The sequence below is a fragment of the Pteropus medius genome, unplaced genomic scaffold (genome assembly GCF_902729225.1).
Source record: "Pteropus medius unplaced genomic scaffold, Ma_sr-lr_union100, whole genome shotgun sequence".
NCBI classification, from domain to species: domain Eukaryota; kingdom Metazoa; phylum Chordata; class Mammalia; order Chiroptera; family Pteropodidae; genus Pteropus; species Pteropus medius.
The window spans coordinates 5,914,223-5,940,948 of NW_024349801.1; the positions used below are offsets into that span (position 1 = coordinate 5,914,223).

A 26,726-nucleotide genomic window follows, 5' to 3' on the forward strand; every position below is an offset into this window, starting at 1 on the left:
CGCACGCAAGCCACACGCAGGGCACGCACAGCCGGCGGGGCTGGCGTTCCCAGCCATCACTCTCCCCGCCCCGATCGCGCGGTGTCGCGAGAGGTGGGAGTAAACAGCCCCGAATGGAGACCCGGGGCGTGTTTGCCTCTGAGGCGCCGTTATCCCGGGCCTGTCGGACCCAAGCTTGAGGCAGCCGCAGGTACGTCAGGCGGTCCGTTCCCCGGAGCCTCCGCCTCTCCTCTTGACTTGCTTGGCCGCCCGCGCGGTCAGGTGTGCCCACTGCGTCCGAGGCCCCGAGGATGGGGGTCTGCGCGCGCGGTGGCTGGGCCCTCCCAGCGACCCTGACCGCAGGGAGCGAACCCCGGGCGCGGTGCGGGGACGAGGGGGCGTGCGGTAAAGCTAGGCATTTAGACGCACCGGCTACGCGGCGTGCATGGCGGTAGGAAATGAGCGGTCCTCTCTCTTTTGGCCAGACCCGGCCGGGACTTAAGGCTGGTGTCCCTGCCTGGCCCTTTCTACGTGTTTACACGGTGTGGTAGCTGGCACAGTTTCAGCATTCTCTTTATGTGAAATAAACTCTAATGGAGTGAAACAATATGCCTGGCCTTGGCCCTCAGCCTCCGAACATACTATTAGTGCTAGGTCTGCTCCCAGAGAGGTGCTGGTATCAGATTTTTAAAATGACCTCAGTTCTTTGCTTCATCCCAGTCTGTACACCCTGCTTCACTGATTTTCCAGAATCCAGTGTAAGAAGCTGATCGGCAAGTTTGGCCTCTAAGACTGGTTTAGTCTCAGAACCAGAATAACTTTCAGACCTGTAGGATCTTAACATTTTGCCTTGCCCTGTCATGATGTGCTTCCTAAGACTTAAAGATCATCAACGAAATTTTCATTAAGATGTTTTGCCCCTTGTTTTGGTTAGAGCCTCTAAGAATCTTGGCCTATTTGTGCAAATTAAGTTAAGTATTTACATTTACTTTAACATGCTTCCAAGTGAGATAGAATGGCATAAAATCTGAGTTGAACTCAGGAGAATTTAGTTTCCTCTGGCCTTTTAGTCTTAGTTATGATAGCAAGTGCCTCTCTAACTTCAGAGTCTCGGTTTGCACATGTATAAAATCGAGGGGCTTGGAGAACAGCGATTCTTCCTAACTTTTTTTTTATCTGAAGCACCCATTTTATATATGTATATATATATTTTAGTTCAAGAGCTTTAAGGTAAAATTTACCATAAAAATCACTTATGCTAAGGTTCCTATTCAGTGATAAATTTTAAAAATTTTCCAATTACAGTTGTCATAAAATATTAGTTTCAAGTGTACAACATAGTGATTAGAGTCTGATTTTTTTTTTTCAGCAAATTTACAGAGTTGTGCTGTCATCACCACAACCCACTTTTAGAACATTTGTCACTCCCCCACCCAAAAGATTCCTGGTGCCCCTTTGTAGTCACTTCCCATTTCTAACCCCAGTTGGAGGCCACCACTAATCTACTTTCTGTCTCCCTAGATCTGTCTTCCAAATATTTAACATATTCAGATGTAACCATATGTGGCCTTTTGTGTGTCTTCTTTAGTATAATGTTTTCAAGGTTCATATTGTAGCATATATCAACACTTCATGCCTTTTTATGGCCCAGTAATACTATGTCATGGCTATAACGCACTTTGTTTATCCATTCATGCAGAACTCCTTTTGCAAATAAAATTTTATGTTTCCATGTATGATGCAGATCGCCAGCCCTTTATTGGAGATAATGCCTGGCATTGCCTGAGTGAGACACTGCCCTCCATTGCATTCCCCAAGCATCCCTTATAATTAAGAGTTGGTTGTATCTATGAAAAAAAGTCAAATTAAGGGCTTGTGGAGGCTCTGAACACCTTTGGGATCAAGCGGGATCTCTTCCAGTTAAGAGGATTTTTGCATTCCCTTAAAATTTACACGTTCTTTAATTCTATTTTCTATCATTCTACTGTTAGATAGTTCATGCCTGCTGCCTGTTTATTTTTGTGGGAGGCACAGTAAGTCCCACAGATGATAAGACTAACAAAAGCTAGGAAGGCTGAAGACTTAGGTAAACTGCACATGGCTCCCATTGGTGTTTTAAGTGGGGATTTGAGGAGAGATTTGCAACTGCCTCTTGCACCAGGAGAGAGTTGAGATACTGGTTATTTACTGGAAAAACTCGACAACTTCAACCCTTGGTGATGTGAAATATTAAGAACTGGAAGCTAGACCTTGTATTTGGTATTTGAGTAGAGAACCTTGGTCTCTTTCAGTGTTTTGCTTGAGACAGGTTAGGAGGTGGTTACAAGAGATTTAAGTTGATTTTTCCTTCTCTGTATTCCTTATCAGTTTTGACGCGCTGCAGAAATCTGTCAACTAGATTTATTAATCTTGACAATGTCTTTTAGCTTAAGGAAATGAATTTAAAGTAAAATGAGGAAAGTAGTGAGTTTGGAGGTGGCTCATGTATGGCTAACCAGTACCAGAAGATTGAAGGATAAAGAACAAGGAGGCACGAGCAACAGGTGTGAAAGAATAGGCAATTAAAGACATTGTAGACCAAGCTTTTTTTAACTTTGGCACTGTTGACTCTTTGGGCTGAATTGTTTTTTTCCCCCCTATAAAACCTACCAGCGAACAGAATGTGCCAGAAGGAATGGTTCAATCAGGCTTAAGAATACACCTTTTTTCTTTTAAGATAATGTGGTCTGACATCTCTTAAATATTAGCTTATTAAACAATGATAATACAGCCAAGTGTGCAGTTAGTTATGAAAGTGGCATTTTTACAGCCAAATTGTAGTTGAACTGAATGGCCCTTTCATTGCCTAAACACAATTCAGTTTTCTCTGAAGCTATTTCAGTAAAGGTTCATTAAAAAGCAAGGCATATTTGCATAATTAGATTACTGTTTGGTGGTACAAGTAATTTCCTCTCACCTGTATTGTGTTCTTTAATTGTTTGCTGAAAAACAGTTTCAGATGTACTTTAACTAAACCCAGAATTATGATGTTAGCATTATTCATTTATAGTGTAAAGTAGAATCTCAAAGCTGCAGAGAATGGAAACTATTCGGTAGGCCAGTTGCTTGCTCAAGTAATATATCTCCTGTACTTTGTCTCCCTTTTACACATAGATCCCATTAGTCTTATTCTTAGCATATATTATTTGAACTATTTTTTTTGCATTCAAAATTTGATGTCAATATTTATTTTGCACCTGTATTAGAGGCATAATTATGCCTAATTATGGAAAACCCATAATTACGTATATACCATCTTTTAGAGCATACTTTTTTGTATGTAAAGATAACCAGGTCTTCTATATAAAGAATGTATAGATATTAAATTCAGCCAACACTTAATGGATCCAGGAACAGCCCTAATTAGGCCTTATGAGTAAGCGATACTACAGATAAGTTTGTCCGTTCAGAATGAACTAGCCAAAAGCTTAGCCTTACCTTAGAAGGTAGACACAGATTTTGGTAAAAAATTCCTAGGAAAAAGATCTTATTTAAAGAGGTTTCTAAGGCATTAAGTCGTACGTTTTGTCTAATTATAAAAGTATAACATATACTCTTGGTAAAAATATAAATGAATAAAGAGGAAAATAATTACCTATAATCTTACCATTGAAGTGTAGAACCAGTGTTACCACTTTGGTAGACATCTTTTCATGTTCTTTTTTTCCTGTGCATATGGATGTGTTCTTTAAAATCAAAATTTGGATCACATTGTACATGAGCTGTTTTATTTAATATTTCATTAGTATTTCCCCGTATTTGGAAAACATATTAGTTTCTTATTGCTGCTGTAACACATTTCTACTAACTTAGTGTCTTAAAACAACATGAATTTATCATTTTACGTTCTGGAGGTCAGTCTCACTGGGCTAAAGTCAAGATGTTAGTAGATCTTCATTCCTTCTGGAGGCTTCAGTTTCATTCCCTTGTTCAGTTTCTGGAGGCACCTGCATTCCTTGGCTCCTAACCTCTTTCTCTGATTACTTCAGTCTTGTGCGTCCATCGTCCCATTTACTGACAGCTCAGAGCTTCTGTCTCTCTTTTATGAAGACTCTTGTAATTACATTGGACCTACCCAGATAATCCAGAATAATCTCCCCATCTCAATATTGTTAGTTTAACTACACCTGCAAACTCCCTTTGGTATATAAAGTAACATTTATAGGTTCTGGGGATGTGGATATCTTTTGGGGACCATCATTCAGCTTTCCAAAGAAACATAATTTGGAACTGCTGCATAGCATTCCATAGTATGGATGGACCACAATTATTTAGCTAGTCCCCTGTTGTACTTTTAGATGGTCCCTAATTTTTCCTAATGATAATCCTCAGGCATAAATCATTGTATGCTTTCAGAGTTACACTTACATGGAATGAATTTCTAGGGGAGATTTTAGAAGAGCAGGGTAGCCTACCTCTTAAGAGCATAGTCTCTGGAGCTAGACTTCTAAGTTCTTAGCCCAGCTTTCCCACTCACTAGCCATGTGGCTCCAAGCAAGGTTCTGAGCTACCCTGGGCCTCAGTTTTCTTATTTGAATATGGGGATAGTAACAGGTTGTTGTGAGAATTAAATGAGTTAATACATGCAAATTACTTAGAATAATGCCTGTGTCAAGATAAATGCTCAGTAAGTGTTCATTTTTGTTGTTGTTAGTGTATTTACTAGACCAAAAGTTTTTTACATCCACTTTTATGGCTTTTAATACATATTGGCAAATTACCATTCTAAAAGGTTATAAGAATTTTACATTTATTAGCAACATATGAGAGTACACATTTTATTCAATTGGATTTTTAAACATGATTTGTACTTTTTAGTGGCTGTCAATTTATGTCTGTTAGAGTGTTACTTGATTTTAATAATGTAAATGATAGAAATGGGTTTATTTTAACAGAAATTTACCATGAACCTTTGTAGGAGTTCTCTCAATTCTTTAGAATGAGAAATACTTTTAATTTCACTTTGACTATCTGTCCCATTTGTTGGGATATTAGGATATCATTCAATGTAACAATTGGTGGGGATAAATCTCTTTGACATGCTGTATGATCTGGTTATGCACAGTCTAATATAAGAGGTTTATAAGTGCATGCTCTCCACAACTTTTTAAAATTTAATACTCCCACCCTTCTCAGTGTATTTCTAGCACCTGAGACTAAATATAGGATGGACACACACACACACACACACACACATATTTTCTTTTTTGCATATTTTGGAAACAATTTCAACTTGTCAGAAAGGTTCTGAGAACAGTATAAAACCTTTTTTCCCCTCTGAACCATTTGAAAGTAAGTTGCAGACCTGATGCCCATTATCCCTAGATACTTTAATGGGCATTTCCTGCAAGCGAGAACCTTCTCACATAAGTAGAGCACAGCCTTCATACAGCACTGCTATCTAATCACAGGGAGGTCCCATTCAATGGTTTTGCCATTTGTTCCAGTAATGTCCTTACAGCAAAGGGACCCAGTTTCAAATCTTAAGTTGCAGCTAGTGATCATGTCTCTTGAGTGTCCTTCAATCCTGGGCTGTATCTCAGTCATTCCTTGGCTTTTGTTACCTCAGTATTTGTGAAAATTCTAGGCCAGTTATTTTGAAGACTTGTCTCGGTTTGGGTTTTGATGTTGCCTCATGATCCGATTCAGGTTGTGCATCTTTGGCAGAAACCCCACGGAGAATACTGGGCTTCTCTAGTGCATCTGCTCTGTGGTCCCGGTTGTGTGTCTCCCATTGCTGGTTAATTTGATGATGCTTCTCCACGTGGTGACTTTTTTCGCCTTTGTAAATCAGAATTTTGTTGGGAGGCATTCTGAGACTATGTAAATGTCTCCTTCAAATTTTCAATTTATTTCTATATGTCATTGTGCACTCACATTTTCCTGTTTTACTCAGTGGGTTAGAATCTGTTATTTTCATTATTTATTTTGATGCTCAGATTGTCCTAAGCTGTCCTCTTTGTCCCCATCATTCTTTGAGTACTTCCTCAATTTTTGGCACAAGATGTTCCAGACTCATCTGTTCTTACCCTGTCAAGCCTGGAACTAGCTCATTCTCCAGGGAACCTGCTTTCCTTTAGTGGAGAAAGATGTTTAGAAAACCAGTTCTGGGCACTACATGGGCTCCCTCCTATTGGGGTGTCACTGCTCTCATGTCCTTTTAGTAGACAGTTCTAGGAAATGTATGTATGTGTGTACACATGCATACACACATTCGCATATGTTTATTTCTATATATGGATAACTTAGAGTTCACACCAGTACTTCCAATTTCAGTCTGATCCTGCATGGTTCATTCAAGTTATTTCTCTTTTCATGTTTATGACTTCATTCTCTGACAACGAGAAAGCTGCCTCTGTAAAATATTTATTCGATCAAGTCAATTTCCTTTTGTCACTGCCTTCACCCCATTCAGGCTCTGACACTCCTCATCAGGCTCCTTTCCCCCGCCATACACACACCTTCCTCCTTCTCAAACTCCATCACACCAGGCCACTGCACCTGCCTTCTTGTCCTCAGCTGAATTATGCAGAAAAGGAAGAAAAAAAGAGGTTAGAACTCTTTCAAGAAAGTATTTTTCTTTTCATGTGTATGTTTTCATGTGTCTTTGTTTACATACTCTGTGCTTATCTTATATTTGTTGCTTATCTGCTTGCCACTAGATGGTGAGCCTGTCTTGGGGAGCATGCTCACCAGGTTCGCATTATATAGTGAGAGTGGGCAGGGAGCAAGGGGAATCTGTCATTGATACTGGTGAATAGATAGGTGTTTTAGACATAGGAAAGTACACTTTGCCTTTAAAGGCCCAGTGGAGGAGTCAGTGGGGACTGACCATCTTTAAAACAAACAGGCCAGAGGCACAGAGGTCAACAATAAGTGGCCAGTCTTGGGATCTGTTATATATTTTTTTTTTTGGCAAATTACCATTCTAAAAGGTAATTAGAATTACCTGGCCTCCAAGGCCCTTCCTGGTCTGCCTCCCAGTCACCTCTCTCATTTTCTGATTCCCCTTCCTTCACTCTGCTCCAGCCATACTGACCTCTTGCCTTTCCTTACACAAGCCACACCTGTTCCTCACCTCAGGGCTTTTGCACTTGCTTTTCCTGGTGTCTTCAGTACTCTTTCTCCAGGTGACTTGGTGAGCTTCCTGCTTCCATCAGAGGCTCAGAGGCTTCTGCAGTACTCTGTCTAAAAATTCAGCCCTTCCTCTAACATGTCATATTCCTCTTCTTTCTTTTTCCTTCTTCAAAATATAATATTTATCACTAGCTTAGTGTACTGTATGTTTTACTTATCTGTGTATTACCTGTCTCCCCATGCTAGAAGGTTAGCTCCATGAGCTTGGAGATTTTTTTGTTGTCTGCTCTGTTCCTACCATCTGGAACAGTAACTGGCTCTTTGGAGTCACCCAGTAAATGAATCAGATGAGTGAACAAAATTGCTCAGCAGTCCCACCTGGCTCTGTTTTATCTCTGCACAGTTCACTCCCATTGGATAGAGTGAGTCTGTGTTTCCAGTTGTTTGCTGGATGTTCTGCTCAGACTTCTTACCTGCTTGAGGTCCTTGACCCCCATCTTCAGCCTCTTCAGACTAACATCTCATTGTCTCCTGCCTATGGATGACTTGCTGATCCACAGTGCATAGCCTGTGTTTTCCTCTTCTGTGATGGAGCTTGGCCTAGGATTCCCCTTTCCCTCTCCTGATTTCCCTACTTCCAGTCCTGCCAGCTCCGATTCCACCAGAGCCAGCTGCCATCTACTTCATCAACAGAAGCTTCCTCTTTACACCCAAGAAGAACTCTTAATTCAGTGTCCCTTGCACTGTCCATGTGCCTCTCCTTTGGCACTTTCCTTTCCTGAGCCTTGTTTAGCTGTTTGTGTTTATGGTTGGCCTCTTTGCTTGATCACACCTGGAGGACTGTGTCCCTTACTAACAATGTGTGTTTTTTTCCAACATCTGGCAGTGTCTTAAACTTGATTAGCACTCTCTTAACTCATATGATTTAATGAGTAAATTAAGGTAGAATGTCTTATGATATTGCAGTGACCTATTTTCCAAAAGCTTCAAAGTTTAATTTTTCTCTCCCGAATGGGAGAGAACTGATTACTTGAGGCATTTTAAAATTTAAAAAACCCCTAACCTTTTCTTTTCATTTCTCTTTCTTTTAAAGTCAGGCTCCTGCCTGAGTTGTAAGAGAACATCAACCATCTCTTCTGCAGAGGCTATGGTGTAAGTTCACTGTTTTACCTGTGTGTGAATTCTTTTGGAACAGGTTTAATTAAAGTTGATCTGACACAGGTCTAAGATTTGCTCACTAGTATCACTCACTAACATCTGTGTTATATGTAGCCCAAATATGTCATAGATTCTTTAGTTTGAGGTAGAAGAGTTTTAAGAGATTTGTTTTTAAAAACTTGCCTTAATTGAGAGAGAGACCTATTTAAATCTTTTAAGTTTATTTAATATAACATTTAATATCACTCATATTACCAGTGATTGGCTTTGTTTTCTTTGATCAGTGATGCTGTAATAAGGTGACACATATGCTTCATGTAGTTATATTCCGTGATACTCCATCACTGCAAGTATCAAGTATAAACAACAACAACAACAAAAAATTTGGACTCACTCCCAGGTGAATCACTGTGAAACACATTGGAGTGGCTTTTAGTGTGCCTGTTCCTTTTCTTTGGTCTTTCCATCTGGTGTTTGTTTTTAATTTCTTTATTCTTGTGATTGGAATTTTCACTGTTGACATTCTCATTCTTCCTGTTGATATGCACAGAACTTAAAATTTCATTTCTGTCTGATGAGCTCTTTTTCACTAACTTCTGTAATTTCAGAGATAGGCCTTTTTTCAGGATCCTTTGTTACTATAGCAATGAAAGTCCTAATTATTAAACTTTTTAAAATTCTATAGACCCTTTACCCTTTACTTTATCAATGTTTTTCTCTTTATAGAAACACATATGAATGGTCTCAGAAACCACAAATTCCTTGTTGCTCTAAAGCACTAGTTTCTGCTAGAAGATCAGTTTAACAACTTGGCATACCTCTCTTGGAAGGGAGTTAACTCCTTATCCTAAGTGTCTTTGTTTTAGAGACAAGTGGCAATGTAAGGCCTATCTTGTCTCATTTTCTGTCTTCCCCATGCTGGATTATTTACATTTCTGGTGTGATGTATGCAACTGATTTTTCTGGGAATGCTACAGCCAGCATTGTTTTACTGCTGCTTATTTTTCATTGTGAAGAATGATCATTTTCCTACCATTCAGATATTTCGAAATGTATGTACCCATGTGTAATATAACACTCAAATTAACATTTTTGGGGGGCAACAGCTTACCTCCCAAACTGTCCTCCCATATTACTTCCAGTAAAGAGAGATAATCTAGTTTTATAACATATTTAGCAGGTTAAATTTCTTTTAAGTTGAGGCATCAGGTAAAATAAATTTAGTGATAGTAAAAACCCTTTTATGCTCTCGTCATAGAATTGGCAGAAAATATTTCAAAATCTAAAAAGGCTGTAGTTTGAATAATTTTAAAGCACAGCGTCTCTTAAAGAAGGTTTTAAGTACATGACTTGAATGGAAATTAGTTTGTTTTTAGGTATTAATTTTACACTAGAAATAGGGGTGTATATACCAAATTTTTACCTGAAAAGTTAGTGAAATTTATGGAGATTTAAAGTGCTGATTGAGGAAATGCCCTGGAGATGAAGAGTTTGCAAATAGGAAAATATAGAATCTGAAATAGAAGCAAAGTAAAGAGTAATAAGCCACAGATCATGATTCTTCCTCCTCTTTGACTGCGAGGATGCTAGGGGCAAATGTGCTTAATATTCCTGGTGTTGTGTGTTATCCTTAGTTTTCTCCAACTTTCTCATTTATTTTATCCTGTCTTAATTTTGAAGCTGCCTTAAAATTCTATTTTTCCCCTGAAAGAGGTAAGGAGTAACTAAAAGTGAAATAATGAAGTGTTTCATGGTTGTGTCATACACTTATTTTGTCTTATAACTGGCATATCTTTTTCAGCCTCTTATCTAAATTGCACCTATAACTAAATCCTATCTGGTTCTGTCAGTGTGCTACTAATGTCTCTGTGCTTGTTTTGTATTGTAGATTGGCTCACAGAGTAATTGCTCATCCCTGTTGGACTTTGGTTCTGTAGTGCAAATGGAGTGTAGAACTCAGTTGTCTGGGCCAGAGTGACAGAAGCCTGATGTCCAAGATGGAAAAGAAACGAAGAAAGAAATGAAAGCCTCTTTTCAGGCCAAACCACAAAAGGCCATGAAATTTAACTTTTATTTACATTGGACAAGACTGTAAAATGGCTGATCAGTAATGTTTCGGCTTTTAGCTGAAACAAAAATTAACTTATAATCAAGGAAGAAAACAGTGTGATTTGAATTTATGCAATTTTATGACCATATTCACTTATGACCATGAAGCTTGTCAACATCTGGCTGCTTCTGCTAGTGGTTTTGCTTTGTGGGAAGAAACATCTGGGTGACAGACTGGAAAAGAGAACTTTTGAAAAGGCCCGGTGTCCTGGCTGTTCCCACCTGACTTTGAAGGTGGAATTCTCGTCAACAGTTGTGGAATATGGTAATGATATTATTTTAAATGTTAGGTGACCCCTCCGCCCCCCTCCATGTTTTTGTTTCAGATTTACTTTAAACATTAGCTTTTGCCAAAAACATTTACTTTTTATAATAAATTTCAAATGGGGTGAGTGTATAACACTTGGATGTTATTTGTTTTCCCAGTGTAGTTAGCTTATATAAAGCAAGGAAATCAATGTTCTGAATTACTTTCCTAAAATTTGATTCCATGGAACAGATGCCACTGTAGCCTAGTTAGAGTGGGGAGCTTGAAGGTACTGGGTTTTATGTTCTGAAGTTCAGGTGAACAGATATGAAAAACTAGCAAATAGTCTTATATAATCTGCTCCAAATTTTGTTATTGTTTTCAGTAAAATAAAATTGAGCCTTCACTTCTTTGGATTCCTTTTGCCTATTTGAAAACCTTACATGCATTTGTTTGCCATACATTCAAACTTGTGTTAATATATGCTTTTTAAAAAATAGCACTGGTATCTGATTTTGAGTTATGTGTCCTGTGATCAGGGGATTCATACAGATCACTTTAACTCAAAGCTCTAGAAACTGCTGTCCAGAGCATTTAAACCGATCTTTTTGTTTACTGCTCTTTCCACTGTGGGTTTTAAGATACGTCATTTTTCTTTTACCAGGGAAATTTTAGATACGATATAATCTTATGTTATATATGTATATGAATTTTTACTTTTATTTGTGGTCATTGATTTCAGAATATATTGTGGCTTTCAATGGATACTTTACAGCCAAAGCTAGAAATTCATTTATTTCAAGTGCCCTGAAGAGCAGCGAAATAGACAATTGGAGAATTATTCCTCGAAATAATCCATCCAGTGACTACCCTAGTGATTTTGAAGTGATTCAAATAAAAGAAAAACAGAAAGTGGGGCTGCTAACACTTGAAGATCATCCAAACATCAAACGGGTAACACCCCAACGGAAAGTCTTTCGTTCCCTCAAGTATGCTGAGTGTGAGTACTGAAATCTCAGGGGAATCTCTGTCAATTTCTGTTGCTTGGATTTAGAGAGAATGTGCATATTCACCCACAATGAGATCCACCACTCTCCTCCACCCCCACCCTGACTTTATTTTGAAAAATTTCAAACTGATGGAATAGTTGAAAAATAGTACAGTGAATACCCATGTCCTTTCATCAGTTGTGAACGTTTTCTTGGCAGGAACTTAAACAAAAAAGAGTCTTCTTTTTATTCCAGTAGGAAAAAAATGAAAGTGTACAGTGGAGAATGATAATGATCTTTTTTCTTTTGAGAGTGATTTTCACCCAGGTTTGTCTCGGAGCCTTCATTCTTTGAGGCTGTGATGCCCCTTCACACTCTGAAATGAAATATGGAGTCTTTGAGTCTCCTTTTTACTTGCATTTTACTTCTGTCAGTATGTGTTTTCATTTTTTTATGGTATCTTGCAAAACATCTTTTCCTTGGGTTTCATTTTGTTTTCTCAGCGTCTCCTGACCATGCAAGATCATCCCTTAGCTGGGCTAATTTCAGCCCTAAGCTGTGCAGGTGTGAAGATGGAAAGACTTTGATTATTGGCTTTTCAGAACAAGGGCTTAATCTTTCCTACTTCTTTACAACTTGGGCTTGTCAAAATAGAGTTTATCCTCAAAAATTAATTGCATATTTGTTACATATTTTCCAAAGCATACATGTTACCAAAGGAAAGGTTTTCTGTTTTCCTGTTTGTCATAACTGGGGTAACAAATTATTTCTCATCATTTACTATCATTTTTTTCTTTGGAAGGAAAAAGAAATAAAATTTTGCTTTTCTTCCTTTGTCTGTCCTATACTAGCCTCAGAGCCTTTGGTTTTAAAAAAATACACAGAGGAAAGGCTGATTTGCATAGTGTGATCAGCCAGTTCTGGAGTCAGCTGTACAATTCAGGTGTTTGACTTCTTCAGAGCTCTTTCTACTAGTCCAGATGTTTTGTAGTGCTTTTTCTTTTTAAAAGTAATAACTTCAAAACAACGTATTAAGATTAAAAACAAACCTTATACAATTAGCCAAACATTATACGTTGTTTTTTTTTTTTATTATTTTATGGTAAAGAGCACCAGAATATTTTAGGAAATATCGAGACACCTAATTTTAGCACAATAATTGTAGAATCTCATGGTTGGGCTTCCTTTATACACTGTCCACCGTGGCTGTCTAGTGCTGTGCTTGACTGCGCTTGACTGAGGAGACAGTTTACTTCCTGGTGGACCCATTTTCTCTTGTTATTTGTGACCTTGTATGGTAAGCAGCTTTTCTTTAAATTTCAACTTTTCTCATCCAAAAAAAAAAAATGAAAATACTACCTATCTTATAGGATTCTTATGAAGATAAAAAGAAATAGTGCATGTGAAGAGAGCTTAGCAGAGTCTTTAGGATATTGTAAATAAACATTAAATGTTAAATATTTTTTTTTGTCTCTGCTGTTGGAAGGTTTTGCTTTATTTTGGGCTGAAACATGTCTCACTTTGGATCCCATCCCTGGCTCTATCCCATGAGCCATAAGACACAGCTAACTTGTTTTCTACAAAATAGTACTTAAAGATTTTTTTTTGAAGATATCCATGATATCTTCCCCAGCAATACTTACTTTCCAGAACAATAAAAATCTTCAGTTCCTTCAGCAGTTACTCATATGATATGATTTCAAGTCTCCATACCATTTTAATTGTTTTCCTTTGAATATTTTTCATTTTTTTCTAAATTGCTCTTAAATAGTGAAGCTAGAACTGAATTCAGTACTTAAGGTAAAGCAGAACAGACCCCTCCCTTGTTCAAAATATTGTTCTTCAGTTAGTACTTCCAGTATTGTCCCATGCTGTTGACTTAATAGAATCAACACAGAAAGTTCAGTACAGAATAATTTCAGTTGGACTGTGCAAATAATTGCTTAATGGAATTGACGTGACTACATATATTTTTCCAGTTCTTCGTACTTTCATGGGTGTAGCCTGGTGTAACTGGAATAAAAATGATAGTAATTTGCTTTAGAAACAAAACTTCAGTCTTATTACAGATTCGCTCTTAAAACTGACTTGAAATAAAGTTTTTTCTTCATTATAGCATGGTCTTTGAAAGGTAACGGGATAGCTCTTGTGATATTTCTTTTGCTTTCTCCTCCATTTAAAAAAAAAGTAAGGTATTTACAGATAGTAAAATCCATGCTTTTTAGTGCACAGTTAGGCAAGTTTTGATAAAAGTGTACAGTTACCCAGCAACAAAATCAAGATTTAACATAGTTCCATCACCCTCAGAAATGCCCCCAACTCTTTTGTAGTTATTTGCTGTTTGAAAGGTGACATTCTAGGAGATAAGCATATTGAGAATATCGAGCAATATACAGTTGGAAAAGATAATGATGTTTGACCGGAGATAGGTGTAATGGGATAACATGGTTTTTCCTGTCCCAGAAGTCCAGTGCTGTAAAACTTCATGACTGGGTAGCAGCCATTCTCCTCCTTTTTCTGGTTCAGTGAGGAGAAATTGCTGATTAAAAAAAAAACCCAGTCATTTCTTCAGTTTTAGTATCACAATTGACTTCTTTAAAAATGATGATTTTATTCTTTCTCTGCTTTACATGGTTAGAAAATTCCATGTAAAGAGCTCTTTGGGAATCATTATGGCTAAATAATATCCAATAAATATAACTGCATTGAGAAAATCCTAGCAAAGGGAAAGAATTCCATTTTCCTTCAAACACGATTTTCAAAGATAATCATTGCACTGTTTAGAATGACTGTTTTTCCCGACAGGTATCATGTCATTTCAGTGTTTTTCCTCTTCTGATCTTTCTCTTCCATGGCTGTAGCCGACCCCATAGTGCCCTGTAATGAAACCCGATGGAGTCAGAAGTGGCAGTCATCCCGTCCCCTGCGAAGAGCCAGTCTTTCCCTGGGCTCTGGTTTCTGGCACGCTACAGGAAGACATTCAAGTCGACGGTTGCTGAGAGCCATTCCACGCCAGGTTGCCCAGACACTGCAGGCAGACGTGCTCTGGCAGATGGGATATACAGGTGTGTGATGTGCATCCGGAGACAACATAGAGTCTGGTGTCTAGGAGGCCTCCCTCTCGAGTGCCTTCTCATTATTTGTTGAGCTAGATACAGTCAACTCCCTTCATCTTTGACACCTGTTGTGCTAGGCATCTGTTTCTGTGGCTTTTCTAATTGTTTAATCTATTCATGTTTTGTGTCTTGTTTTTCTGTACCATTTCTGAGGCTAGAAGGGGTAGATTGTGAAACATTTCTTTCTTCTAGACACATATGTGAACATACACAGCACTCCCCACAACTGATGGGCAGTCCAGCAAAGTTCTGTCATTTCCCAGAGAAAGAGATCAAATTCAAAGGTACTTGCCTTGATTTGGGCAATTTCATGAAAACGAGTTTATCACTCCAGTGTGGTGCCCTGTGTGCAGAATGGCTAAACAGTTGACTGTCATACTTTCGCTGTTTTGTTTCAGAACAGGAAACAATATCAATGACCATACCCTATGAAACAAAACTCATAATCAGTAAGATTTTTTTCTTACAGATACATCATGGCAGAAAATTCCTGTTTAAATGTGAAGATTTAGACCCTGACTTTTAAGTAAGCCCATTTCCTTAGCTCCAGAAACCAGGCTTAGAGACCCCCTACCTCTCCTTTGACTTCCTGAGCCTCTTGCCCTTCAGAATGCCTGAGATACTTAAACTTTTAACATCTGGTAGACTGACATTTTATTAAAATGATTGTCTCCCCTTGGTTTTATCTTTTTAGGGTGAAAACTCCCTCACAAAACAAATTCTTTAGTCATCAGAAAAACATTTTTTATTCCTCTCCAACCAAGTGGTTTCCAATTTTATGTGTGCATTTTTTTAAAGTAAGCAATACATTTTGATGGTTATCTCAGTGTAATTGATTATTTAGTGTAGTATTGATACATAAACAATCATAACAGAAAGACATTACCGTCATTATAGCTATTAGATTTGAAATAATAAAAGTATCTTGTATATTTTTCTACATGTTTTCTAGAATTTCTTGATCTGACAGCATCAGTTATTTTACATAGGTGCAGATGGCTTGTAGCCAGTATCTGAAATAGACTCATGATTATGGAAAAGTGCATAATATACTGATTTTCCTTAAATGTGATTATCCCTGTGTGTTGTTGACAACCCCTCTCTGCAGAGTTAGTTGTTAGGAATGAGCAGCAGTGAGTAAGTTGCCATCCATGTCAGAAATAGAGATAGTTGCCCCCTCTCCCGGAGGTATGTGCTTTGTGGGTGCCTTCACCCTATAGGGTCATTGGTGGAGGAGTGGGGAGAGGTAGTTCATTCCTGAGCATTGGTGACAGTTAACGGTGTCCAGAGAGATTTTCTCTGTAGCCTCAAGTCTTGTGTAGCAGCAAATGATGGCATTCCCACGGTCTCCCCTTTTCTTAGTCTCAGCCTAGTCAGGGCCTCTGGGGCATCTGACCTAACTTGTGTACTCTGGGCAGGCTTTGGCCCTCAGTGACATGTCATTCTCTTTGGGTTCCAAAGAGGAGTGTGTTCTATAGACAAAAATCTAGAAAGATGATTTCTCCAAACCTAATTGTGTATGCTTTCTTTTTGGAATAAGGTGCTAATGTAAGGGTTGCTGTTTTTGACACTGGGCTGAGTGAGAAGCATCCCCACTTCAAAAATGTGAAGGAGAGAACAAACTGGACCAACGAGCGAACGCTGGACGACGGTAGGTGGCAGTGTCGTGGCGAGACCATGAATGTGGCATTTTCTGGTCACATATGGACTTCATACATAACTCCCATCCTCCATTTTGTCAGTTAAGAGTATTTTTTTCTGTGTGTTATGATTAAATAGTTCATGTACAATAGTTATTCAGACAAACCCAAGTTGTCATTGTGTCTTTTGGCAGAAACTTTTCCAAATGTCTCAGAGGATGTCGAGAAGTAGCATTTAAGGGGAGAAAGAGGGATATTTGGTGGAGGTGCAGCTCCCTGTTTGGGAGAGAGCAGGAGTGGCTAGACTCAAAAGTGGGCAGGTATGGCATGAGCTCTGAGCGGAAGACAATACAGAGGAACAGAGATTCTGTATCTAGGACTTGGAGGATGAGCCAGTTTGAATTGGTGGTTCGAAATGTGCATGTCGGCACACATTATCATTGACTTTATGAATTTTTTTCTTATGGGCAACAGGGCTGGGCCACGGCACATTCGTGGCAGGTGTGATAGCCAGCATGAGGGAATGCCAAGGATTTGCTCCAGATGCTGAACTTCATATTTTCAGGGTCTTTACTAACAACCAGGTAGGTGGTTTAAGGATCCCTGAAACTCAAAGAATTGATATTAAAATGTAAAAAGTTAAAAACTCCAGAAAATACATATTAGTGTAAATGTAGCACACGTCAGTCAGCTAAACTGCTATTGGTGTCCCATGTTTGCTGTGTTGTCTCTTCACTGTCCCTTCTGTGTAGCTTTGCCCTTCTCCCACCACCCCTGTCATCAGCCTCACTTGAACCCTAGACCCTGCCTGGAGGCAGCTGCACACAGGGATTCCGTTACCACATGTTTCTTCTTTCCCTTGGGCCCACCTGAGGCTCCTGTGCCACCGTGTCTCAGGCACAGTTCTTATACTTTCTGCATGAGAGAAAATTGCATGTTTGTGTGCTTGCCACCCCTCCTGGACTGCATCCACTTTGAGGGTCCCCTCCATAGCCCAGCACCTAGTGTCATTTTGGGTAACATGGATGTATGAGCTTATTCCCTTACTCTTCATTTGGAAACTATAGGAAGTGGGGAAGGATCCTAGTATTTATTTATTTAAAAATTTTAATTTTTGTATAGGTGATACATAGTTTTACGTATATGTAAAAAGCAACAAGGGGATAATTCTCCTAATCCTGTCCCTCTCTAGCAGGTGCTTACCTTACTTCCTCCTGTCTCCCATGGGAGAGTTTAATTTCTTATACTCCCTCCTAGAATTCCTTTGGCATATATAATTAAATATAAATGTGTAGTCTTATTTTCAAAAGCCTTTAAAGAACATTCTTAATTGTTATATTCATTCTGTTTCCACTGTAAGTTTTAATTTTGTATTTGTAGAAACACTAAATGGTGATACACAAAGTAATCTAACTTCTGTCAGGAAACTAAGAGGAATTGAACATCAGAGAAATAATTCTGTGAAATAACTTTATTGATGCTGTTTATCTTTCAGTCTATTTAGGAATAAAGATTGTTAAGACAAATATATTAAACTATTTAGAAACACTTGACTTAATAGAAGTGTCTTAAGGTAAATTCTCTTGCGAGAGTATTAGTTAGAAGTCTAGAATTTTGCCTCAGAAGGTGTACTTCAGAGTAGTGAGCTATACCTTAGGCCCGGAGAGACAGGTGCCCTCGGAGCACGCTGTCTCATTGGAACCCAGCTCCCTCTAGAGACTTAGAGTTTCCGGGTGTAGTAGTTTACATTTCAGAGCATTATTTGTTCTTAGGATTTATTTCTGAAAGTTAACACTTCATGTTGCTAGGAGTCCATATTTTGCTCTTAAAATTAAAAACTCTCTTGTGGCACTTTGATGAGATTTTCTCTGAAATGCCTGAAGGACTGTGTTAACGTTAACCAGGTGTCCTACACATCTTGGTTCCTGGACGCCTTCAACTATGCCATCTTAAAGAAGATTGACGTCCTCAACCTCAGCATCGGCGGCCCCGACTTCATGGACCATCCCTTCGTCGACAAGGTTGGTCTTGTCACTGCACAGAAGGACGTTGCATTTGATGATGGCTCCTGCTTTTTCGCATGCCCCAGCTTTTGAGTGCTTCATCTTTAGTGTGCCAGTGGTTTGTCATCCATGAGGTAACTGCTTTGTGAGGACAAGTGGGTGATGACGTGAGCTTTAGTGACTTGCATTGGAAGTAGTACATGGTGCTTTGTTGATTCCTTCTCAACTAAACACATGTCCTGTTTTCTGAACTTGCCTGGAAAGCCGGTATCTGCTCTATGCGCTGTACAGGCCTGCGTCCTGGTTTTTATCTAAATATACTGGCTGCCAAACACATTCGTGTCAGTAAGCGTCTAGTGTTACATTTTCATGGGGAATCTTTCTCTTTTTTTAGGACTTTTTCACAGTTGTGGTTATTTTTTGACAGTTATATGTTGATTGTTTAAAAGTGGTGTACTTTCACAAATAAATGCTTGCTAATTTTGTAGGTGTGGGAATTAACGGCTAACAACGTAATCATGGTTTCTGCGATTGGCAATGATGGGCCTCTTTATGGGTAAGTATGCCTAATGGGGAAGGACTTAGAAGCGTTTTTTTGTTTTCCTGAAATAACTGAAAAACTTGTGTATTTCTTTATTTATCTATACCTGTTTATATCTGTCTAAAGCTTTGCATATTGAAATTTTCAGCATGCCAAAAAATAGACTATAATGAACCTCAGGTCCTCACTACTGGCTTCAGCAGTTGTCAACTCAAGGACAATCTTGTTTCTGTTTAATTTTTATTTTATTATTTTAATTTGCTATAAATAGAGTGCAATTAGAGTGCCTAAAGTTTTTATTCTACTTTTTCTTTTCAAAATCAGAGAAGTAAATCTGTTAGAAATAAATGGATTCTGCAGTATTTAATAAGACCCACTCAGTAGGAAGCATGGTGTGAAGAGGTAGATAAGATGAGGATTCTGCCTCTTTAGGAAACACAAGGTACAAGCACAACGAAACTAACACGAAAAGAAGCATCGTAACAGACACAGATGGTGCTTTCGGAATTGATGAGAGGAATCAGATGGGAGAATCAGAGAGAACAGTGTCATGGAAACGTTCCTTTGTGTTGTGCTGTCACAGTGAACTGAAGCAGCCCAAGATATGAAACATTAGTCACCGAATACCAGGCAGTAAACACTGGTTAGAGATCTGTTTTCTTTCTACCTGCAGCTCCGATTTTTATTCTCTAGGTACCATATGTAAATAATCTCTTGTGTTAAAATGCTTTTACTATAGGGTATTTGTTACCCTCCTTTATTGGGTACCCAGGATGTATGCAGTTTGGTGCTGTGACAAAGGGTTTGAGATCACCACAAAGGAAAAAGAAAATATAGTCTGCCCTCAGTGCACCATAACCCAGCAGATGGAGAGACAAATATGTGTTCCCTCCCACGTGTGTGTGTCTCTGTGGTGCACATGTTAAGGATGTGTACTTGTGCCTTCAGAAACACACTAACTACGTCTCATGGTGACATCCTTCAGAGTGCATGCTGGGGAGAGCAAGCTACCTTGAAGACTGTCTGAGCTTACTTAAAGGGTCTAGGGCATAGGGTTAGACTGAATATATGAAATTAATGTTTTTTTAGGTCAAAAACCATGCATATTGGCAGTCTTGGTTCCAACCTAATAGTTGTTCAGTCAGTGATTCTATCTCTGTCAGGAGTCCAAGGTCCCAGATTTTTCTGTGTCGTTAGTAATATACATTGCGACTCATAGGTGACATAAACATTCTGACTATAGCTCTACCATGAAAAACACCAGTTACAAAATAATCTCATCACATTTTCTTGTTTTCCCTTTCAAATATTTCTCCTGTTTGCCACTTCTCCCATTTCTGATGTCCCCACTCAAGGCCAAGCCCTGGTCAGTTGAGTCACTAGGTTATCAGTCCATTTCCTAGCTTGTTCTGCTTAAGTCTTTCCCACCCAGCTCTTCCTGCATGGGCGATGCGGGGTTGTGGGATTGCCCTGGTGTGGAGCCAGATGACTCCAGCCTGCCCCTTGCAGGCTATGGGACCTTCACTCTTTGAGGCTCAGACTCCTCACCTGTCACAGGCGGGCATGAGACCCACCCTGGTTAGTGATTTTGAAGATGAAATTAGACAACAGAGGGAAAGGCTTATGAATAATGAGCCTCTATAAGTAGTGGCCTTCTTTTTCCTTCCCTTTTTTCTGTGTTTTAATTAAAACACATGTTCTAGCAGTTTTCTCATTCCAGAATCTGCAGTGGATCATTATCATCAAATCAAATCCAGATTTTTCTTCTTGGTTCTCAAAATTCTCACTATTCTAGCCTGGAGTCGGCATACTTTTTCTGTAAGGGATCAGATAGTAAATACTTTTAGGCTTCACCGACCATATGGTGTTACAACTGCTCAGCTGCCCCTGTGGTGTGAAGGCTGCCCTGGAGTGTGTGAACGAATGGGCCTGGCTGTGTTCCAGTAAAACTTCATTTATAAAAACAGGTGGTGGGCCTGTTGCGACCACTGGAGACCATAGTTCCCCGACTGTAGCATGCAGCTGTTGGCTTAGCTTTATTTTCCACTTCTGCATGCACATCTTCCTCAGATCTGCTCTCCTCCTTGATCTCCCTGTGGAAACCTTGTTTATCCTGGTCTCCATCACCTGTTACTGCTAGTGTCCCTCCTAGCTTGCCTTTCTTCTGTTTGCACCTCTTGACACCAGCTCTTCCATGTGCTGTTCTGACTGCTTTGCCACACACTAGTTGCTCTTCTGAAATCCTGTGACTTCTCTGGGAAGTCACACTCAATGGCTTCTAATCAAAGTGTTGTTCGTTTTCAGTGTATTAGAAGAGAACCTTGGAGAGGAGGGCCTTGTGTCAGACTCATTGGGTCAGCTCATATAGCTATACAGAGATCTGGTATCTGCCAGCTGCTTTGTGCTGGCAATGGCATGTAACCATCGAGGCATAGCTTGCACCGTTCTGGCTTACTGCTTGGGCATCAGGTAGGACTGGTCAGATGACCATAATGTGCCCAAAAAGCTGGAGTCACATCGCAGGCATTGAGCTGCCAGCCACTCTGGATATAATGCTTGAATCCTCAGATACCCCTTGCTGTGAGCTATGTCAGGGTCCTGCATCCTTGACACTTAGACTTCATGGTGCAAGGAGTTTACAGCTGTAGCTTCCCCCTTTTCAGCACCAACAAAATTTTTTTGATGCTTTCTCTTATATTTTATGGGTTTAAAGCATACTAAGTATTATAGAGATTGACAGAAAGAGGGAGGGTGGGAAGGTGGTTTTTTTGTGTGTGTCAATTACAATAGGAAGTTTTAGCAGTGACTTCTGTACTAATCTCTGCTTCTTGATCTCATAGAAACATATAAATTTTTAGCATCAGCCTGTAAAATATCACCATTGGTGTTTGTGAACAGCCACCTAGTAGCATGTCAATGGCCAGTGAGCTAAGAAGGCAGTGCCAAGGTTCTCAGTGTGGTTTAAAATAGTTGGTTATAGTCAGGTTCTCTATAGTCTTGCTAGTAATATCACGTAAGCCACTTGAAATCAGTTTTGGTTACCGAATTATCAAAGAGTTCATTTTTTTTGGTAGTGGAGCTATAATAAAGCTCAGAAATGCATTTTCATTAGTGGTGGTTGTATACTTTCAGATAGGTCAGCTGCTTCTCGATTCATATCTTGATTTTATAATTTAAACATTTTAGTTGTTATTTCACTGTAATTTCCTTGCAGATCTAGTACTCTTTAGGTATGGAAGAGAATTACATGGTTTTATTCTTTGCATCCGTGTCTTCCTTCCAAGGAGTTCAAGATTACACAGTGATGATAGTCACTTCCACAGTTGCCTGTGAGGAAGGTGGAACACCCTACAAAAGATCAGTTGAAAACGTTAACTTCCTGACCATGACAGTTGCAGATGTGTGACTCAATTCCTTCCCAGAGAAATGCTGAATCTAGTCGAGGAGGCAAAATAAATACATTTGAACAGTTTGAAAATGATGTGAGAATGTATAAGTTTGTGATGAATTGTCATAGTGTTAAGTCTTGTGAAGTTCAGAGAAGGTGGGTAGGTATTCCTGTAAGCCTGGATGTAGTGAGGGAAAAAGTGAGTCTTGGGCCAAAGTATGGGAAGTTGACAGGGAGGGGAAGTAAGAAAGGGCGTTCCAGGTGCAAGGAAATGATTTGAGCCCAGCATGAAGATGGCAGTGAGTATGGCCTTTCACAGGACAGCTCTGAGGAGCAGCAGTCCATCTCAGCTGCACATGTTTTGTCACAGAAGAACCTAATATAGTCTTTGATTTTTCTGGGAGTATTTGCCCTTATTTGAATTATCTATTTAAAATTATTTCTCTCCTCTTTTGTTTTTGTGCCTCAATTTAGCACTCTGAATAACCCTGCTGATCAAATGGATGTGATTGGAGTAGGTGGCATTGATTTTGAGGATAACATCGCCCGCTTCTCTTCACGGGGAATGACTACCTGGGTAGGCTTTTCTTCATTAGTTGAATGTGCCTAAAGGAACCATTTGAGAGCCTGGGGGTGTACTTATGAGTGTACAGATAACAAAGCAGCTTGTAAGCCTGACCCTCATTTGCGCAGATGGCATAGCCAGGGCTGTGGGTACTTGTCCGGCCATGAAGACGAGAGATCTGGCCCCACTGACATCTGCTACGTCACTGGAGTGCCAGGCAAGGGCTGGTTCTGAGTGGTATTTCCCAGTTCTTTTTAACTTATTTCTGAACGACTCACTCCTTAAGTCAGTTAGATTCATGACCACTTGTCTTAACTAGTAGGAAGATGAGCACTTTCCTTGGTGCTAGGTGAGATGATTTTTTGGGCCTTAAGAAACGAGAAACCAGTGAGAAAAATTTACTATCAGCTCTGCTAACACAGAAATAATTGTATTTAGCTGGACAAAATTGAAATAACCCAGGAAGTTAAATAACTCAGCTACTTGGAGTTTAATTATGCAGCTCATTCATCCTCCTCTACTCATTACAACAGAGTTGGATTCAAAGTTAAGTGCTCTGTCAGGTAGCACTGGGCACTCTTGCCTGCCCCTTGCGGTCGTCTGGGTCAGATCACCTCTTGGGTGCTCTTACTCAAGGATGTCGAGCTTGGAGGTCTTGGGAAGTCCCAGAAAAGAGCCACAGCCTCCTAAGAACATTGTGGCCTTGTCTGTAGTGGCGCCACTTTATGGGATAGCCTTCTACCTTCACACTGTCACCTCTCCTGGTGCCCTCTTCATTCAGCTCCACTGTGGTTCCATGCCTCAGGCACTCAGACACCTCCTACTGCAATGATGTTCATTGAATTGTCGCCACAGTCTGGTGGACCCCACCCTGAAAAAGTCATTCCCGGGGATGTGTTTCATATCAGTTCATTTGCGCTCCCTCAGCACTTTCTTTGTACTGCTAAATACTTGGAAACGATGCCTTTACCACTTGATGTCTGTCTAGATCTCTCATAAATGCTTTCATGGAATTATAATGCAGTGCTATGTCCTTGGTTTTTTGTCATGGCCTTGTTTTTTTAATGGTATTTTGAGAAATGTTCCTGAATCATTACAGAGCTGCAGATGAAGGTATCCTTACTCAGTGTCCCACATAGATGGATATATAGCCTCACTTCCAGGAAATTTCTGAGTACTCAGTTAAAATCTTATCTCAAGTCGCTCATCATTTACATTTATCTGAATGGTTTCTTCTTTATTCTCTGGTGACAGATTGAAATCTTCAGTTATGTACTTTTTTCCTTGTAAAGAAAATGTTTCTTTTTTTCCCTAACTTTTAATTTTCTGATTTTTCTAAAATATTTCTAATTTTTAAATTATCTAGATATGTCAGTTTGCAGTTTCTAGTCTTGCATGTTAGCAAAATTGTAAATATTTACTTTTTAATTGCCTTATGTCATTACTAGTACACTCGTTATTATAAAACATGTCAAAAATAATTTCATTTTCTGCATTATAATTTAAGCTTATTTTCTGTACTGCAGTGAATTTCAGACTAAAACCAGTAATTTATTGAAGTTACACTATATTTAAGGAACCCATATTTCCGTTCTGGTTTTATTCACTGATAATCCAATAGAACTGTGTGCCAGTGTGTGTGCCTTGGTGGAAACCAACCCGCTTTTATTCATAGGAGCTACCAGGAGGCTATGGCCGTGTGAAACCTGATATTGTCACCTACGGTGCTGGAGTGAGGGGCTCTGGTGTGAAAGGGGGATGCCGGGCCCTCTCAGGGACCAGTGTGGCTTCTCCAGTGGTCGCCGGCGCTGTCACCTTGCTAGTAAGGTGAGTGTTGCTCAGCAGAGAGAAGGTGGTGCCAGCAGACCAGGAGCTGAGTCTTGCTTTTCAACAGCTGTGTTTAGAGTTCAGGAGCACATCATGCAACTTTGCTTCGTCTCTGTTTATCTTTACAAAAGAGGTCGGAGTCCATTCTTTGATAGAGGATGCTTGTGAGAGTTGATTCTTGTGTGTACGTGGGTACCCACAATATAGCACTATGTGAGGAAAAATACCTATTTCTTTATGTTTGAAGTCTGGTTTTCTTATGGGGGTCTTTTAAGACTTTTTTTTTTAGAGCAGTTTTAGGGTCACAGCAAAATTGAGAGGAAAGTACAAAGATTCCCCCATGTCCCTTGTGCCCCCATTTTGTTTGTTTTTATACCATTTTTGGTGCTACAGCTGTACTTGTTATATCCAAGCAAGTGTGTATATCAGGCATGGAACAGAAAGTAAGGTATTTCCTTGCCATAGCCTTCATTTCCTTGGGAATTCACTTTTTAACATTTTCTTTTAGCTAAGGAGCTGTCAAACCAGGCAATCAGCTCTCCTTTATGATAGACAAGTTTCTCTTTGTAATTTACTTACTCTTTTTGTCTTGTCGAATCCCATCTACAATTGAAATGGAGCTTAGTGGTCAACCTTTAATTTTGCTGTTAATGAAGCTGTAAGAAAGTTTTCAAATATATTCGACTGGAATCGATGCTTATGTGCTCTTAGTCAGATGGGCCATGTGCCTTACTCCCAAAATTATAAAAAGATGTCTTTGGAGCTAACACTTACTTTGTAGTTTAACACCCCTCAAAAAAAAAAAAAAAAACCAAAACATGATCTGTTGCCTTTCTTATAAAGCCATATTTCAGTAGCCTCTGTTATATTTTAAAATTAAAATAGGCAAATGATAGTAAATGTTTTTATATTTAAAAATCTCTTGAAAATCAAGTAAATTTATGTTGATTTTAACTTCTAATGCCAGAGGCATCTTTTATTAATAGTCTTTTATAAAGCTAGATATTTTCTTGTTTCGTTCTTTTTCCATCCTTCCCTTATAGTTCAGAGCCAAATTCTTAAAATTGTTGACATTGCTCCGAGTAATATTCTCTTTGGAGACTAACCATGTGCCTGTTAGAAACATTGTCTTTCTGTTCCACTTGTTTTCTTCACCCCCACCTTACATACAGTGAAAAAGAGGGAAGGGAATGCAGACTGTGGAGTTACCTGGCTCACTTAGGCTTCTGTATTTGCCGGGAGGAGAGAATTCAGCCAGGGCTCTTGTTTCCATTCTTGTTGATTGTGAAACAAAAAATTCTGGCTCACGTCTCCCATTTGCCGTGATTGTTAGCAGGGATGAGATTTCAGGCTCTACCGTTGAGCGCATCGTAACTGCCTTCTCATGTGTAGGGAAGTGAGGAGGGTGTGCTTTCCATTTTCAGTAGCATCTCTAAGTATAGATATTTTCAGTGTCAAGGAAACCTTTCACTTCCTTCATCTCCCTGCAACAGATAAAAATGCCACTGTGATAGTTCAGAAATATTTTTATGGCCAGACAAATAGCTCATAATAGATACTGACCACAAAGAAGTGCTTCCTTGGCTTCTAGCCTCCCAGTGCTCAGTAAGGAACCAGAACCTAACCTTTGGTCTTGCTTGATCATCAGGAATCGGGGAAGACTGTGGACCTGTAGCTGAACTTTTAGCAGTTCTTTTTTTGTCATTGAGAATCAGTCCCACTTTATGTCCTCTTACTTCTCTCTATGTTAGATTTCCCATCTAGACCTTTTAGAAAAACCTGCCTACACTTTAAGAACAACTGCTATTATAGTGAAATATTTAGGATCTTAGGAGGTTTTTTTGTTTACTATATTTTTTTCTCCTGAATTTAGAGATTAAAATTTACTTGTGTTTATAACACATAGATATACAAGAATGAATGTTTTAATGCTAGCGTTTTTAAGCAGTTGATAGTGCCTAGGTTTCGCTTAGTTCCTAGCCAAGTAGAGATGAGCATTCAGGTTTGTCCAAATGTATTCTGATGATGAAACTCTCAAGGTAGCCTCA

General features: G+C 39.3%; 1 protein-coding gene across 2 annotated transcripts in view; it reads left to right on the forward strand.

Annotated features, from left to right (window-relative positions):
* The first annotated feature begins 17 nt into the window (after positions 1–17).
* The window catches only part of MBTPS1 (membrane bound transcription factor peptidase, site 1), a 49,883-nt gene continuing 23,174 nt past the window's right edge, over positions 18–26,726 (forward strand). The window contains exons 1-10 of one of the 2 annotated variants that reach the window (XM_039888776.1): positions 18–190; positions 10,142–10,627; positions 11,352–11,609; positions 14,460–14,663; positions 16,255–16,365; positions 16,829–16,938; positions 18,259–18,375; positions 18,846–18,913; positions 22,761–22,863; positions 24,527–24,678. In XM_039888776.1, coding sequence (XP_039744710.1) covers positions 10,459–10,627; positions 11,352–11,609; positions 14,460–14,663; positions 16,255–16,365; positions 16,829–16,938; positions 18,259–18,375; positions 18,846–18,913; positions 22,761–22,863; positions 24,527–24,678 — 1,292 coding nt within the window. In that variant the 5' untranslated portion in view covers positions 18–190; positions 10,142–10,458. The remainder of the gene's footprint in view (positions 191–10,141; positions 10,628–11,351; positions 11,610–14,459; positions 14,664–16,254; positions 16,366–16,828; positions 16,939–18,258; positions 18,376–18,845; positions 18,914–22,760; positions 22,864–24,526; positions 24,679–26,726) is intronic. The other variant, XM_039888777.1, reaches the window with a different exon arrangement.